This window comes from Notechis scutatus, chromosome 2 (genome assembly GCF_049901735.1).
Source record: "Notechis scutatus isolate UNSWTSFEM ecotype Mainland chromosome 2, rNotScu1.2, whole genome shotgun sequence".
Lineage (NCBI taxonomy): Eukaryota > Metazoa > Chordata > Lepidosauria > Squamata > Elapidae > Notechis > Notechis scutatus.
The window spans coordinates 163,417,072-163,431,555 of NC_142010.1; the positions used below are offsets into that span (position 1 = coordinate 163,417,072).

The 14,484-nt window shown below is 38.6% G+C and overlaps 1 protein-coding gene across 7 annotated transcripts in view; it reads right to left on the bottom strand.

The window, feature by feature from the left end:
- Nucleotides 1-14,484, bottom strand: part of GPR156 (G protein-coupled receptor 156) — a 29,589-nt gene continuing 15,105 nt past the window's right edge. For all 7 annotated transcript variants that reach the window (XM_087957206.1, XM_087957204.1, XM_087957208.1 and 4 more), the window contains 4 exons: nucleotides 7,717-7,812; nucleotides 5,224-5,460; nucleotides 3,479-3,640; nucleotides 1-1,230 (listed from right to left, as the gene is read on the bottom strand). In XM_087957206.1, coding sequence (XP_087813332.1) covers nucleotides 22-1,230; nucleotides 3,479-3,640; nucleotides 5,224-5,460; nucleotides 7,717-7,812 — 1,704 coding nt within the window. In that variant the 3' untranslated portion in view covers nucleotides 1-21. The remainder of the gene's footprint in view (nucleotides 1,231-3,478; nucleotides 3,641-5,223; nucleotides 5,461-7,716; nucleotides 7,813-14,484) is intronic.

A 14,484-nucleotide genomic window follows, 5' to 3' on the forward strand; every position in this document is an offset into this window, starting at 1 on the left:
TAGTAAATTCACATTTTATTTTTATACATAAGTGGGTTCCAAATCTTCATTGAAATTCACAATTTGTTTAGTTTTGCTGTAAAGTTTTGCATAATCTAACATACTATATTCAGGATCTGTGTCAATCATGCAGCTGTCACTAGAAGAAGAGAGACTGCAATGGCAAACTTCACAAGCCTGTGTTTGATGGCAATAGGTTCCCTCCCCAGAAGAACTGCTGCCAGAATCTAAGAAAAAATGCTGGGAGGGAGGCAGGCTTGGAATAGCTCTTGTCAGAAAATCTTTATGCTGATAATGAAAATTCCTCAAGTTTGTGGGATAAAATGTAGATGCACAGTTCCCTACTAGATGATTGTCTAGCAGCAAGCCATAGCCTTGATTGTATAAAGATTCAAACCCCCTGTCAGCCTTAATTTGCAGTGAGTTCTTAAGCACCGATGATGGCAAAGGTGGAGGCTGATGCAAACAATCTCCATCCTTAGTGCTTCTTGGTGCTGACCGAGGATATTCTATTAATCTGCTCATTCTTTGCATTCTGCTGGCTGATTTATTCACACCACACTGAATACTGGAGGCCATGGAACCAGAAAAGTTGAAGGGGATTTTCTTCGGTTGCAACATCATTCTCCTTTCATAATTGTATTTGGGTCCCCTGGAAGTTGGTTGCATTATGGCAATGTGATTCACACTCAGATCCTGCAAGATTTCTTGAAATTTTTTATTGCCCGCAGAACTTACTTCAGAGCTTTCTTTGTGCTTCAGTGCTGAAAAATGTGGTGGCCTTGCTCCTTTGCTCGGTGTGCTGAAACTGGGTTCATGTATCCTCTTTCTAGTGCTGGATTGGGAAAACCATTGCTCTTCATCATACTTAGCACCTGAATGCTGCTTATTCACTAGTTTGCACTTAGCAGTAATGTCTAGTGATATGTTATCTTGATCTGTATGTTCTAGGTCATCAATAGACCTTTTTTTACTAGGTAATCCTGCTACATATTGTGAATTTGAGAGCTTAGAATTCTGCCATGGTTTCAGCTCCTGGCTAAGTGAAAAGGGTAGATTTTCAGTTGCCATTGAAGAAAAATTAGCTGTAGAATGAGAAGGCAATAAATGGGAGGTTGAAAGAAATGGAGAACCAGCAACACTGTGATTATCCTCTGTAGCCACCAGTCTCATCAACTTCTCCTTAACACTGTTCATTTGTTCTTGGAGATTTGCAATTGCTGTATCTTTCTGTTTTAAACAAACTATGATAAATATTTTGATTTAAATGCACCAAAACACAATTATACTTCACATAAAATGAATGTTTGAAAAAATTAAGATAGGCCTGCTATGCAAAAAATGAACCAGAATAAATAATAAATGTTATACTTCAACAAAAATTACCATGTTGGCTAATAATGATACACATAATAAATGTACATAACAAGAAACACAGGAGGAGAAAAACAGAATATTGCTTATCAATTTTATATTAAAGGCCTTTGACAAACATAAAGCACTAATATTGTGTGCACTATTTTGTTAATGAAATGCAACTATAAACAAGATACAGTAGTACCTTGGTACTCAGTTGGTTCCGGGAGGCAGGATGAATACTAAAAGTGATGAGTACCAAATAATTTTTTCCCATATAGTGAGTCACAAGGCAGCTGATATCAACAAGTTCTAGCTTATGTGTTGAATACCAAACAGTGTTAGGACAACATTTTCATGTCAAAATGCATTGATTTGCATTTTGCATTCATCAAACAGATTTGATGAATTTCAAAGCAGTTGAGTACCAAGGTACCACTGTACTCTCTAATTTTGCCTTTTAACATCAGTCTTCAAATATTTGGAATATACTGGAAAAATGTATTCCTTTCATCTGAACCTAATCTGAAATGCCACAAAATAGACTCTATTATTTCAATGGCAAATCAAATGCTGAAATCACCACTTAGTATGTGGGGCTAGGATTCCTCTTTATGAATTGCTTCATTTATTTCATAAGCCACCTAGATTTGCTTGATTAAAGTGACATAAGCATTGATTATGTATACAAAGACTTATCTACTCAATTGTCTCAAAAGTGTGCTTTTTCAAAAGGCAACTGGACTTTGTTTTTCCTTGTAAATGTTTCACTTTTCATCCAGGAGGCTCCTTCAGTTCAGAATTGGAACTGAAGAAGCTTCTGGGATGAGAAGCGAAACATCTTCAAGGAAAGCACCTTTGGGACAACCGTGACCTGGATGACTCAGAATCTCCATAGATAATGACTCCTTTGGTTTCAGTATTTTAAAAAACGTTTTAAAAAAAAAACACAAGATAGGAACATCACAAAGCTCACATGTAAGATCAGGTTGTATGGCTCTGGGGATTTTTCCCCACTAAAAATTACTCAAGTGTTCTTCTGACATGTTGCAACCAAACGAAGCCAAAGCATATGGTTCTACTTGCTCAGGAGAACTATCTGTTTAACCTAGGGCTCTATTCTTGGAAATGCTGCTGTAAAAAGTTCCTTTGTTTCAAGGATTTTATATCTTGTTTGCTAAGTGGAGATAGTTGGTAAAAAATTTCAGTGGATTGATTATATGCCATGTCTGCCAGAGAAGTGGTTGTATTTAAACTGTTTCCATCATGGGAGCAAAACACTGTGACGGTAGAGTATTTGCTGAATTCCTCACATACTACCTGAATGATAATCAATGAACTATTTTTTCAGTATGCATTGAAAAATCCTATAAAAGTCTAACTTCTCAAATTATCCTTCACTAAATATTGGGAAATATGAATATAGCCCATCTCCATGCAGAGATAAGTGTGTGCAGCAGCTGCCTTCTTGCATAATTTCTTATTCAGCAATTTGTATCTATACCCTCTTTGAGGTGTGCATATTCTTTAATGATTTATAATGTTCCAAACATCTAGATAACAAAGAGTTTTTAAATAATATAGATTCCTAGTCACCTGTACTTTTTTCCTACCATTCTAAAGTGTCTGGCAGGGGAAAAAAACACATCATGGACTATAATAGTTTTCCCCCCCAAGTCTGCAATATTTATCACTCCCATTACTTGCCCCGGCTCCTGCCCACCTAGCAGTTCTAAACCATGCAAATGCAAGTAGATAAATAGGTATCACTTCAATGAGAAGGTAACAGCGCTCCCTGAGCCTTTGGTATATAGCCATGCTGGCCACATGACCACAGAAATGGTCTTCTGACAATATTGGCTTCCTCAGCCAAGAAACAGATGATCACTGTGCCCTAGAATCAGAGATGACTGACAGAGAAACCTTTACCTTTTAAATCAGTAGTTTAATCCTTTTTCTTGTTTTTATCCCATTTTATTTTATATTCAGATCTGAAGCTCAGTTTTTATTCTATGAGATACTTTAACTATGTTCATATAGCATGTGAGAATGGTTGCATAGTGATGAGATGCTATATTTTCATTCTTTTGACTAATTTACTAATTATGTAAATATTTCCCACCTCTGCAAGCTGCTGCATCATGGTGTTTTTTTCCCCAAGCAACTGGTATATCTCTTCATCACTATACATTGTAGAGTGGAAATTCTTGTTAGAACCTGTAAAATATTTAGCCATGTTGCTGGTATCAACTTCTTGTTTTTCAAAAGTCTTCCACTGTCTGATCTGTTGAACGTTACAATAGAATTAGAGCTCAACCTAATCAGAAGTAAGAATCAAGCTAGAAACAGTACAGTAGGCAAAAAGTTAAAGCTATTGGAGAAAGGGGGTAGGAAGGGCATGTCTTGAAACTGCTGAATTGTTTTGTTGTCATAGGTAAATCTCATTCTCTTGTATACATGCACACTTTTCATTTGGAAGGCAAGGTTCATTTCCTTTGTCTCCCTCTCCTCTCTCTCTCTCTCTCTCACACACACACTTTTCTGGGACAAAATATTTTACTTCAGACCTTTTCACTACTTAAAGAAAGAAGGCAACAAAGCAATGGAGCAGCTTTGTCACTTGGCAGCTATAGCATCAAAATGTTTCACAGAGTACAAAATGTTTGAACCACTTATATGAAATAAATGCTTACAGATACCTGAGAATTCACCCATATTAAACAATCTCCTATCTCCCAAATTTTATTGCATTTTACAGACAACAGGAGCCAAATATGTAAGATATATTCAGATAAATAGGCCACACTAAAATATATGAATGTCTACATTGAAATCAACTGAGGAGAGCCCATTATTTCCATGAGGTTATCTGACAGTGACTTGAAACTGAACCTTCTTGCTGCCAAAGCTCAATGCAATTTAGTTGCTCTTAAGCAAGTAATGTCACATTTTATAAAGGACAACAAGTAGCATTCAAGGAATTCTGATGTTATAAGGAGGCACAGACTGCTGTGCTGTATAATAATGACTGATGAATTTCATAGGACAGATTTCAGGTTTTAAACTATTTTTTTATTGTTAGCAAAACTACATTTTTGCCATTGATATCTTGGCTGACCTGAACTTTGCTTTTGCAAAATTGGTTTCAACCTTATTTCCTTTACAGTGTGGAAGCTGTGGTGCCTGAACAGAAGAAGAATACTGTCTCATGAATCCACAGTCAGATTCAATTGGCATATTTCTGTGCTTTGTCTATCTTACAGTCAAGGGCAGTTGCTCACAAAAGGGAAAGTGTGAGTTTATGTGCTTATTTAAATTGTATTTGCATTTTTTTTTCTGACTAAAAGAGATACTTCACTTTTGGAGAAATTATACTTCAAAAATGGTAAAATTATACAAAGGAACAAGAACTAGATTTAACCTAATTAATGCATTTCCCCTAGATTTCAATTTTTAAATACATTTTAATGAAATTCTAACATTAAAATTAAAAAGTGTGAGGATTTTTTATTATTATTCTTGTTATCATTCTACAATTCTAAAACTATGTAGTGCTAAAGTAAGATATGTGGTATGGCACCCAACTATATAAGTCCTTGAATCATTGTACAGCACAGCTAAGAAAACCGTATTTGCAACTCCCAGTATGATGAGAGTCCTGTCATGAGTTTACAGGAATGCAAAGCAGAACACATTTATTATGAGCTGAGGATATACAATTGCATTTTCTTGCCAAGTAAACTATAGTTATCAATGAGATTAGCCATTTTAATTAATTTGTATATTCATTTTATATGTCAGGAATTCCATTTATATGGAAGACTCTGGGGGAAAGTAATTTGCAATACAGCTCATCTGCTTTTTTACCTGTGGGATAAAGATCAAACAGTTTATTGAAGACATACAGACAAAGATTCCTCCTGAAGTTAATCCATACACCAGATTGTGCCACAAGTGGAAAAAACTATTAACCACCAGCATGATTCCAATAAAGAGGAAAATAATGGCTACTGCACTTATAAGTGTCAGGGACTGATTAACTGGTGGGCAACTGAGATTATCTGTTAGACCTGCAAGATAAATTCCATACATCAGTAGGATTCCCTGAAAAATAACAAAGGAAAAGATTTTTAGTAGGCTCAAACATAAGTTGTCTAAACTTCCACTCTGTTAATCTAATAATACACTGATAAAATTTCATAAAATATTCTTACTGCTCACCTGATACAAAATCAAGGCGCTACGATGGAACAATAGCAACCATACTCTAGTATTCACCCCTGGATAATAATAGGAGGGATAGGCATCTGTGACAGAGCTAATGCTGCCCAGCACCCTATCCTCTTCATTGAAATCTGCCACATGGAATGATTTCCAGGTCACTTTGCAAGATTCTACTTCTGTCTGGTTCATACAAACTGCCCATACAGAGCCAAGACTTATGTAAATTTGAGCCATGTTGTGGCAAAACATTGACCAAATATTCATAAGAGCCTGTGGGCAGATCTTGCTAACTTTCGGTCCCCCCAAAAAGAAAGTTGCTATAAGGATGAAGTAAGAATGCTTCTCTGCCTTAATCACCTCCAGATGGACACTTACTGTATACACAGGTTTGGTCAAGTTCACTTCCACCCTTTTCCCATTAATGCTCTGGTCTCTTCATCCCTTTTATTTCCCAGTGCTCCTTGTTCACCCAAGAATCCTCTCCAGACTTGTGGAAGGGGAGAAGCCACCCAGGAGCGTTTTCATCTTGCAGTCACAGGGTGTTTGACAGAACTGACTGCAATTAGCAGAAAAACTCTCCAAATGCTTTATGAGAACCCTAAAGGGTCTGGGGATTTAATAGAACCTCCCAATCAGCATGGATTCCAGACAATTATTTGCTTCAGACAAACCAGGGAGTGATTTGAATGCAACAATGGACTCTCTATAAGGTCCTCTATGTTCAAATTATATAACAGATGCTCTAATAAAGGTTAGATCTGGAATAATGCCAATTACATGCCCAACACACATGCCTAAAGCAAACTAGTTCAAGCCTATGATTGCCATGAATTTCCAGTTTATCCTAGAAACCTAGCACAGAAGTTCCACAACATGGTAACTGAAGTACCCTGGCAGTAGAAGCTGAGAGATTCCAACAACAGCCCAGCCATGAGATTTGGACAGCCAGAAAATGACTGTTTTGCATAAGCCATATGATACATGAGTAGAATTCCTAGCTTGTCTGTACTACCAAATGTCACATAAAGGCATTCACAGCCCACCACAGTACTACTGAATGCCACCAAACCTCCCCTTATCCTGGCATTCAAAGCAGATGTAAACTCAAATGTGAGCAAGCAGATTTCAGAAAGGGTGATTTTGCTACAGTTGCTGAACCAGGTTTCAATAATACATGCCAGATCCATTTGTTCACTAATATGGACTTGGCATTTATTAGCATTAACCAAAATCCAGGGCCTCCAGCAGTCTGGCCACCTGGCCCTTGGAATAGGTTCAGCAGGTAACTAGCAGCCAACTGAAGGTAGCCTTTCTCATGGAATGACCCATTTTTTCTGGTAAAATAGCATTTTTAATGCAAAAGCAATTATATACTCTCCTCCAACAACCATGACATGTGAAGTAACACTCCAATTTGATGATGGAACATTGGTACTTTATTTGGGTAATAGAGGACAGATTGGGAAGCAAATTACACTAATAGTCCCATAACTTAATCCTTTTGCATTACAAATGCTATTTTACCAGAAAAAGGAAAAGGCTACCTTCAGCTGGCTGCTGATTACCCACTGAGCCTATTCGAAGGGCCAGGTGGCCAGGCTGCTGGAAGTCCTGGATTTTGGTTGATGCTGGTGAATGCCAAGTCCATATTAGTGAACAAAACATAGTTTTGTCCCTAAATTTTGGTGGTACAATTTGGGAGGCTTTGGTGACCTATTCTTCCCCTGCCCTTTTATAAGATAGATTATAGTTGAATGAAAAAGGTGGGTTGTAGCAATTATTTTAAGCTTGTTTTATAAAGTTTTAGGATTTACTTTGAATCCAATGACCTTAATAGAAGTAGAGGGAACGAAGACATAAGGAGTGTTACTCATCTTGAGGAAGCAACACTGTCATCAATCAGAGTTCCATCCAGCTATCTTCCATATAAGAGGTGAATGCATTTCTGGGAGTTTTGGCTAAGAAATGTGATGTTTTAAAAATATTTTTTCAACTGAGCATAATGAATATATGAATATTTGTTAAAAAGACGCTGTCCCTAAATTAAATAAACAATATTTAAAATATCTAGGTATAACAGACAATGAGTTTGTGGGCCTTTCTCTTATCAATGAAGTATTGGAATAAATTACATACCTTAGATCCCAGAAGAAGAATAAACCAAAATTCAGAGTAGAGAGATTTACAGATGTATCCATGTCTCAGTATGCAACTCAAGCCTTTGTCAGTGACCTGTCGAAGATTGAAATGTAAGAATCTCTTAGTTTGCAAAATGTTGAAAATCCTAACACTTTATTTCCATTTTCTTATCATAGAATTTAATTTTAAGATTGTTAAAAGAAAGAAATTAAAAACTTGGAAAGGAACTGAGGCAGGGAATTTACTTGAAGAGTGTCTGTGGTAGCCCCTCAACAGCTTGTGCACCAATATTAAGTACATTTTTCTGATAAGGTTTCAGAATGTTATGAAAGCAGTCTTCTTGAAGAGAACAATTGAAGACACATTTACTTACTTACAGTTTTAGCAACGTTGTTTTATATTTATTGGATTTTATGGATGCTTTCATGATATTGTTTTATTTCATATGTTGTAAACTACTTAGAATCAGTGAAGGAAGTAGCATATAAATTTTGGCATAGTAATTTGTCAGCCCAAATTTGTCTAGTCCTTTCCTACTTCTCTTTCAAGTTAATGGACTCCTAGTCATTCTTGTCCCGTTGAGTATTGAATTCATCTTGCTTCATGTTTATCTAACAGTTCTGTCTAATCTGAAAATAGCTAATCCCGACTTCACAATGTTCAACTTTAACATGTCTATGTAAACTACAGGCTTTTGTAACAGGTTGTAACATTCTTTTCACTCTTTTCCAAGCAGCTTTCACATTTCCTTTTGTTCTTCCATTCATTCTGTTGGATACAAATGCATATTTTATTCCTTTTTTTAGACACAACACACACTTTCTTTCATTCACTCATTTTTAAATCATAAACAATCAAATCAATTGAGACAACTTTATTCCAGTCACTGATCAACATTTTGTAAAAATGCTGTAAGATGTTACAAAATACTGATTAAAAAGCATAAGTATTTCTAAATGCGTAAATACAATACTAAGAAATCTAAATATTAAAGCTATTTTGTGAATAAAAGATCGACATGTTGTGTACTAAGTATTGAACTACCGAGCAGATGTTGAGGCAGAGGGCTAATAGGAGAGAACTTGTGAAGCATGTTATCAAACTCTTTCCACCTTAGGCAGAATCTTAGCTTCTGGCTGAGCCATCAGGTTGACTGAAGTGCTTGAAATTGTTTTCCAGAAAAAGGGGTGCATTTCAATCTTTTGTAGCTTGAAAAAGTTATTCTTAATAGTGTGTATGTAGCATGTGTAAAACAATTGATTCTTTTTGTTTGGTTTTATAACCTCTTTTAAGATCAAATAGCTGATTCCTGAATTTTAGTTACTGAATTTGAAGTTACTGAATTTGTAACACTTGAAAGTTATTATCAGATCTACCATAGCTTGCATGCAATTTTAGACTAGACTCTAGGGTTTCTGCCTAAGACAAAAGCTCACAGGGTGCAAATCTGTTAATAATGAATTCCAGAGGTTGTATATCATAACATTATATTTGCTAAGGGTTCTGAAGAATTTGATCTTTCAAGTCCACGGAGCTCAAGGGACATATTGAAGACAAGAAGGAGTTGCCTCACTCTTGCAGGCTCTTCAGACCATCTAAGCCTAAGAACAGCTGGACCCAAGTGTCACTGTCCCATGCCTTGATGGGAATATCCAAGAGGTCAAAAGAGGATTAAGGCCCACATGAAGAGACAGTGGCAAATGATCCCTATCCAGCAACAATTAAGAGTTAGTTGACTAAAAAACATTGTATGAAATTTAATTGTATAGATAGAACCTTGTATAGTGAACTTCTCTCTAGTGCTAAATCCAGCTTTCAAATTGTTTACCAATGTAAAACCAGTGTTAGGATAATCACAAATAAATTGGGACAGATAATTCTCCAGTTTGTCCCATCCAGAAAGCAATATGTGAGAGAAAAGTTATGTCAGTATTCCAGCAAACCTCCATTCCAATCAGTAACTCCAAGACAAGCATAATCTCAAAAGTACCTTTATTAGAATAGCACCTGGCACATCTGTGGAATCTTGAAACTAAAAGTTTCCCAGACTTCCCACAATGTACCAAACTACAATCCATCCCCTTTTCTCCCATCATCACATCACATGGACCAATCACGATCTGTCCCAGTGTAAGATCCTTTTTCTCTGCTGCGCCACACTTAATAACCTTGAACTAAGAAAAGAATTTCATTTTGTCTACTTTGAACTACTCAATTGAAATCACCCCACTCCACTTTCTCAGGTTATGTGGCAGCGTGGAATATGGCTTTCAAAGCTGATAAGTTAGACATTTATAATTAAAGCACCATGCCTGAATCAACTGACACTAGAAGCTACTGTATTGCTGGATATTCACATGACTCCAATTATCAGGTTCAAAAGGTTATTTGAAATGAGTATACAGATGTACAGATGCATAGTCACTTGTGGCACTTGTAATGGTATGTGGCAATGACTTTGAGACACAGAAGAGATTCTGTCCAGGGTAGTGGTTCCCAAAATGGGCGGTACCACCCCCTGGGGGTGGTGGGATGCCTTGGGGGGGCGCTAAGAGGCAAGGGGGGGCATTCGAGGCGCCAGCCCTGCAGGTTCACCCATTGACTAGCACCGCTCCGGAGCCAGCGCCTCCAATGCGAAAGTGGTGGCATGTTACATGCCGCTGCGGCCACGTTCGACATGCCGCCCCCCTGCCACCTCTTAGCACCCCTCTGCTGGCCCCCTTGGGGACGCTAAGAGGCAGCAGGTTCACCCACTGGCTGTCATAACACTCCAGAGCTGGTACCTCCAATGCGGAAGCGGTGGCACGTTATGTGCCGCCGCGGCCGCGTTCAACATGCCGCTCCCCTGCCACCTCTTTGCGTCCCCAAGGGGGCTGGCAGAGGAGCGCTAAGAGGTGGCAGGTGGCATTCGAGGCGCTGGCCAGCCTTGCAGTTTCACCCATTGAGGCGCCGGCTCTGGAGTCAATGTTTCCCAATGTGCCTGTGGGGGCGGCGCCTCGAACGCAGCAATGGTGGCACGGCTTCACTCTACTTTTTCAACACTGCACCGCTGCCTGCCCTGGGCTTCCTCAACCCTGTACTGGCTCCAGGAAGCAGGAAACAGCACCGCTTTCTACGACGTGAGTGCCCCAGGAGTGGGGGGCGCTTGGGAGGCTGATCCCTGGTGGGTGGGGCAGCCTGTGAACTTGCTGTCAGGCATGGCAACTACAAAGTGGGGCGGGCTTGGTTGAGTGGGATCCTGGATATTGGGCATGTAGTCAAAGCCTTCCTAGCTATCTACCAATCCATCCATCCAAAAGGTCTGTCTGTCTGTCTGTCTGTCTACCTACCTACCTACCTATCCATACATACATACATACATCAATCCCATCTATCTATCAATCTACCTACCTACCTACCTCCATACATACATACATCTATCTTCCTACCTACCTACCTACCAATATATCTACCAATATATCTATCTACCAATTTATCTATCTATCTATCTATCTATCTATCTATCTATCTATCTATCTTCCTACCTACCTACCTACCTACCTACCTACCTACCAATATATCTACCGATATATCTGTCTGTCTGTCTATCTATCTATCTATCCATACATACATACATCCAAAAGGTCTGTCTGTCTTCCTGCCTGCCTACCTACCTACCTATCAATGTACCTACCTACCTGTCTCTCTGTCTCTATCCATCCATCCATCCATGTTCGAGGCACCAGCTCCACAGGCACATCAGGAAAGTAGAGAAAAGCCAGTCTGGGAGGGAGGGAGGGTGGGAGGGAGGGAGAGAGTGTGAGAGAGAGAGAGAGAGAGAGAGACCTGATGCATCAGATTGAAATAAGGCCTAGTTTAGACAGGCCCTTTTCCACATTGAAACATCTTTGCCAGCACATTGAAACATCTTTGGCTTCTGTTAAAGGTTTTGTGGACGAAACATAGTCAAGACTATCAGGAAGCTCTCAAATTTTGTTGAGGGTTTAAATAGGATCCATTGGACCAGATCTCCACCCTAAAAAATTACTCTAATGAATTATAGTGCCAATTCTGAAGAAGGCAAAACCAAAATGTACTGGTAAATTACAAGGAGAACACACACACACACTCCGTTCTAACCCTACTGGAGCAGGTGATTGGATTAGAATAGATATCTCATTATCTTTCTCCTCCCTCCCTCCTTCCTTTATTTCTTTTTCTTTCTGTCCCTTCCTTCCATCCCCCCCATTTCTCCTTTTCTTTCTTTCCCTTTTTCTTTTCTTCCTTCTCTTTCTCTCTCTCTCTTTCTTTTCTCTCTCTCTCTTTCCCTCTCTCAGGCTCACCCCCATTGACTTGGTGCACTGCTCCGCTTGGACTTGCTTGGGCAGGTCTCTCCGATGCAGCGGGCTCAATGCAGTGGACCTGCAGGGCCGGCACCTAGAACGCGGTGGTGCCGGCACGTTTGAAAAGTCGAGCAAAGCCAGAGGTCAGTAATTTTTGCTGCAAAGAATAACAAAAGCTTCTGGGCTGTGCACAAGAAGGGACACACATGTCAATGCAATTCAACAACATAAAATAAAGAGATACAAATAAAACAAATCAACAAGAATCAGCAAAGCATCTCTGATTAGATTCTATTCTCTACTAGAATCTAATCAGAGATGCTTTGCCGATTCTAGTCCAATGACCTGCTCCAGCAGGGTTAGAAGGGAGTGTGTGTGTATGTGTGTGCAAAACTCCAAAGAGAAGGTCAAGTAGCTCTGGGGAGGCCCATAAATTAGAACACTTGCTAAACAACTGGCCATTAAGTGAGGACCACTTGTATTTGGTTTGCCAGTCACCAAACCATGCCCACCCAGTCACATGCCCACCAAACCACACCTACCTGGTCATGTGACCACCAAGCCACACCCTCAAATTAGGCCACACCCACAGAAATTTGAATCTCACCCCTGGCTGGGGGGCACTGAGGATGAGTTTGTAGCACCAAGGGGGCAGTGGACTGAAAAAGTTTGGGAACCACTGGTCTAGGGGATGTCAGATAAGACAGGGCATAGTCCGCAGTTGCATAATGGGCAGATCAAGAAGCTCAGAAGTTTTCAGGCAGTAAAGGAGATGGCGGGAGATTTGTACTTTCAGACTTACAAGATCCTGTTATTGCAACCTTATATTAAAATAGAATTAGGTCATCTGGTCTGTATTTTTTACCTGGTCTACCTGGGACTGACATACCAGGGACAGCATTAACATAATGTACTTACTAACCTTGTAATTTGGGGGGCTCTAGGAAACCAGATTTCCTGCTTTACTTTCTGTTGGACTTGTTTCAAAGCTTGGGCAAGCCCTTCAATTTTGAATAATATCTGTTTATCTTTAGTCATCATGTTGTAAGAGATAATCAGTTCCCTTTCAAAAGGACCAAGAATATGTTCCTTGTGTTGGTGAAACATTTAACTACATTTCCTGCTGTCAAGGTCAGAGATAAGGCAGAAAAAACTTGGCAACTAGGTAGAGGAAACATTTTGGAGTGTATGAGCTGATGTAATGTTATTTAGAAAGGTTCTCACATTTTGGTATTGTTGGTTTGCTTTAAAAAAAACCTGAATCATTGTCTGGCAATTAGAGTTTAATTTAATATGAACAAAAGTCAATGGCTATGAAGTAGTTGGCTTAGAAAAAAGGGACAGTCTATGGAATTTATCTTCCCACAGTTATACTGATATTACAAAAAGCTAGAACTTATTTTATTATAGTGTTGTAAACTCATTTAAGTGAGATGGGCAGTATAAAAATTTAATTAATAAATGTTCATATTGATATATCAGGTTTCTTTTATTATCTGAGCTTAAGGGAATACAACATTTGGTATTTACACATATATGCATGAGCAGATTTTTGTTTAAATCATGCATTCAAAACCAAAAGTCCTTTTTCTCAGTTTTGCCAGTCACAATTCTTATTCATTCTTGGGTCTACAAGTGGCATAACAACTTAATTTTTTAAATATTATCTAGTTTTATCATAGCATCCATTCATATCTTCTGAGCATTTTTGGTTCTTTCATTATCATTCACTGGAGTACAGCAATGCAACTATGACCAACCAATAGATTCCTTCTTTCTAATACTCACAAGAACCTAGATGACACCAATTTATTATTTCAAGCAAATGTTTAGCCCCCTTTTGTTCATAATTAGAGCTAAACCTACTCATTCCTACATGTATTCAATATCACTCCATGAGACCTGATTGCCTACATTCAGATCTATTATATTATCTCCCTTTCTTTTAGATAAGCACTATTTTTCATTCATACTCCTTATCATTTACTTGTCTTACTATGTGCTAGTGGTTTCTATAATTTGTTATTAAATGCACAGAGAAAAACGAAACTAAGTATTGCACCTTTCATTTCAAAATGAAGCATTCTAAGGCGGAAACACAGCATCTTTTCTATGCCAATTATATTTAAGAGTTATGTAATGCTGAAATCATTCACGATTTTACAAAGCTCAAAACTGGAAAAGGAAAAAAACCCTCTTTATGGCTTTCTGTCTGCTACTGGAAATCCTCACAAAGAGCTTTTGTGATTTACCAATTCTTAGCACAGAAACAGATATCTAAGCACATTCCCTGGGTTCTTCCTCACTACATCCAAAAATGCAACTAGTTCGATGATTCCCTCACCAAGCAAGATCACATGGCTGTTACTGAGTTTTTTGAGCTTGGTTCAAGTAGTACACAGCACAAATTGTTCTTGCTGTTGGAGGGGATTCCCTGCAATAG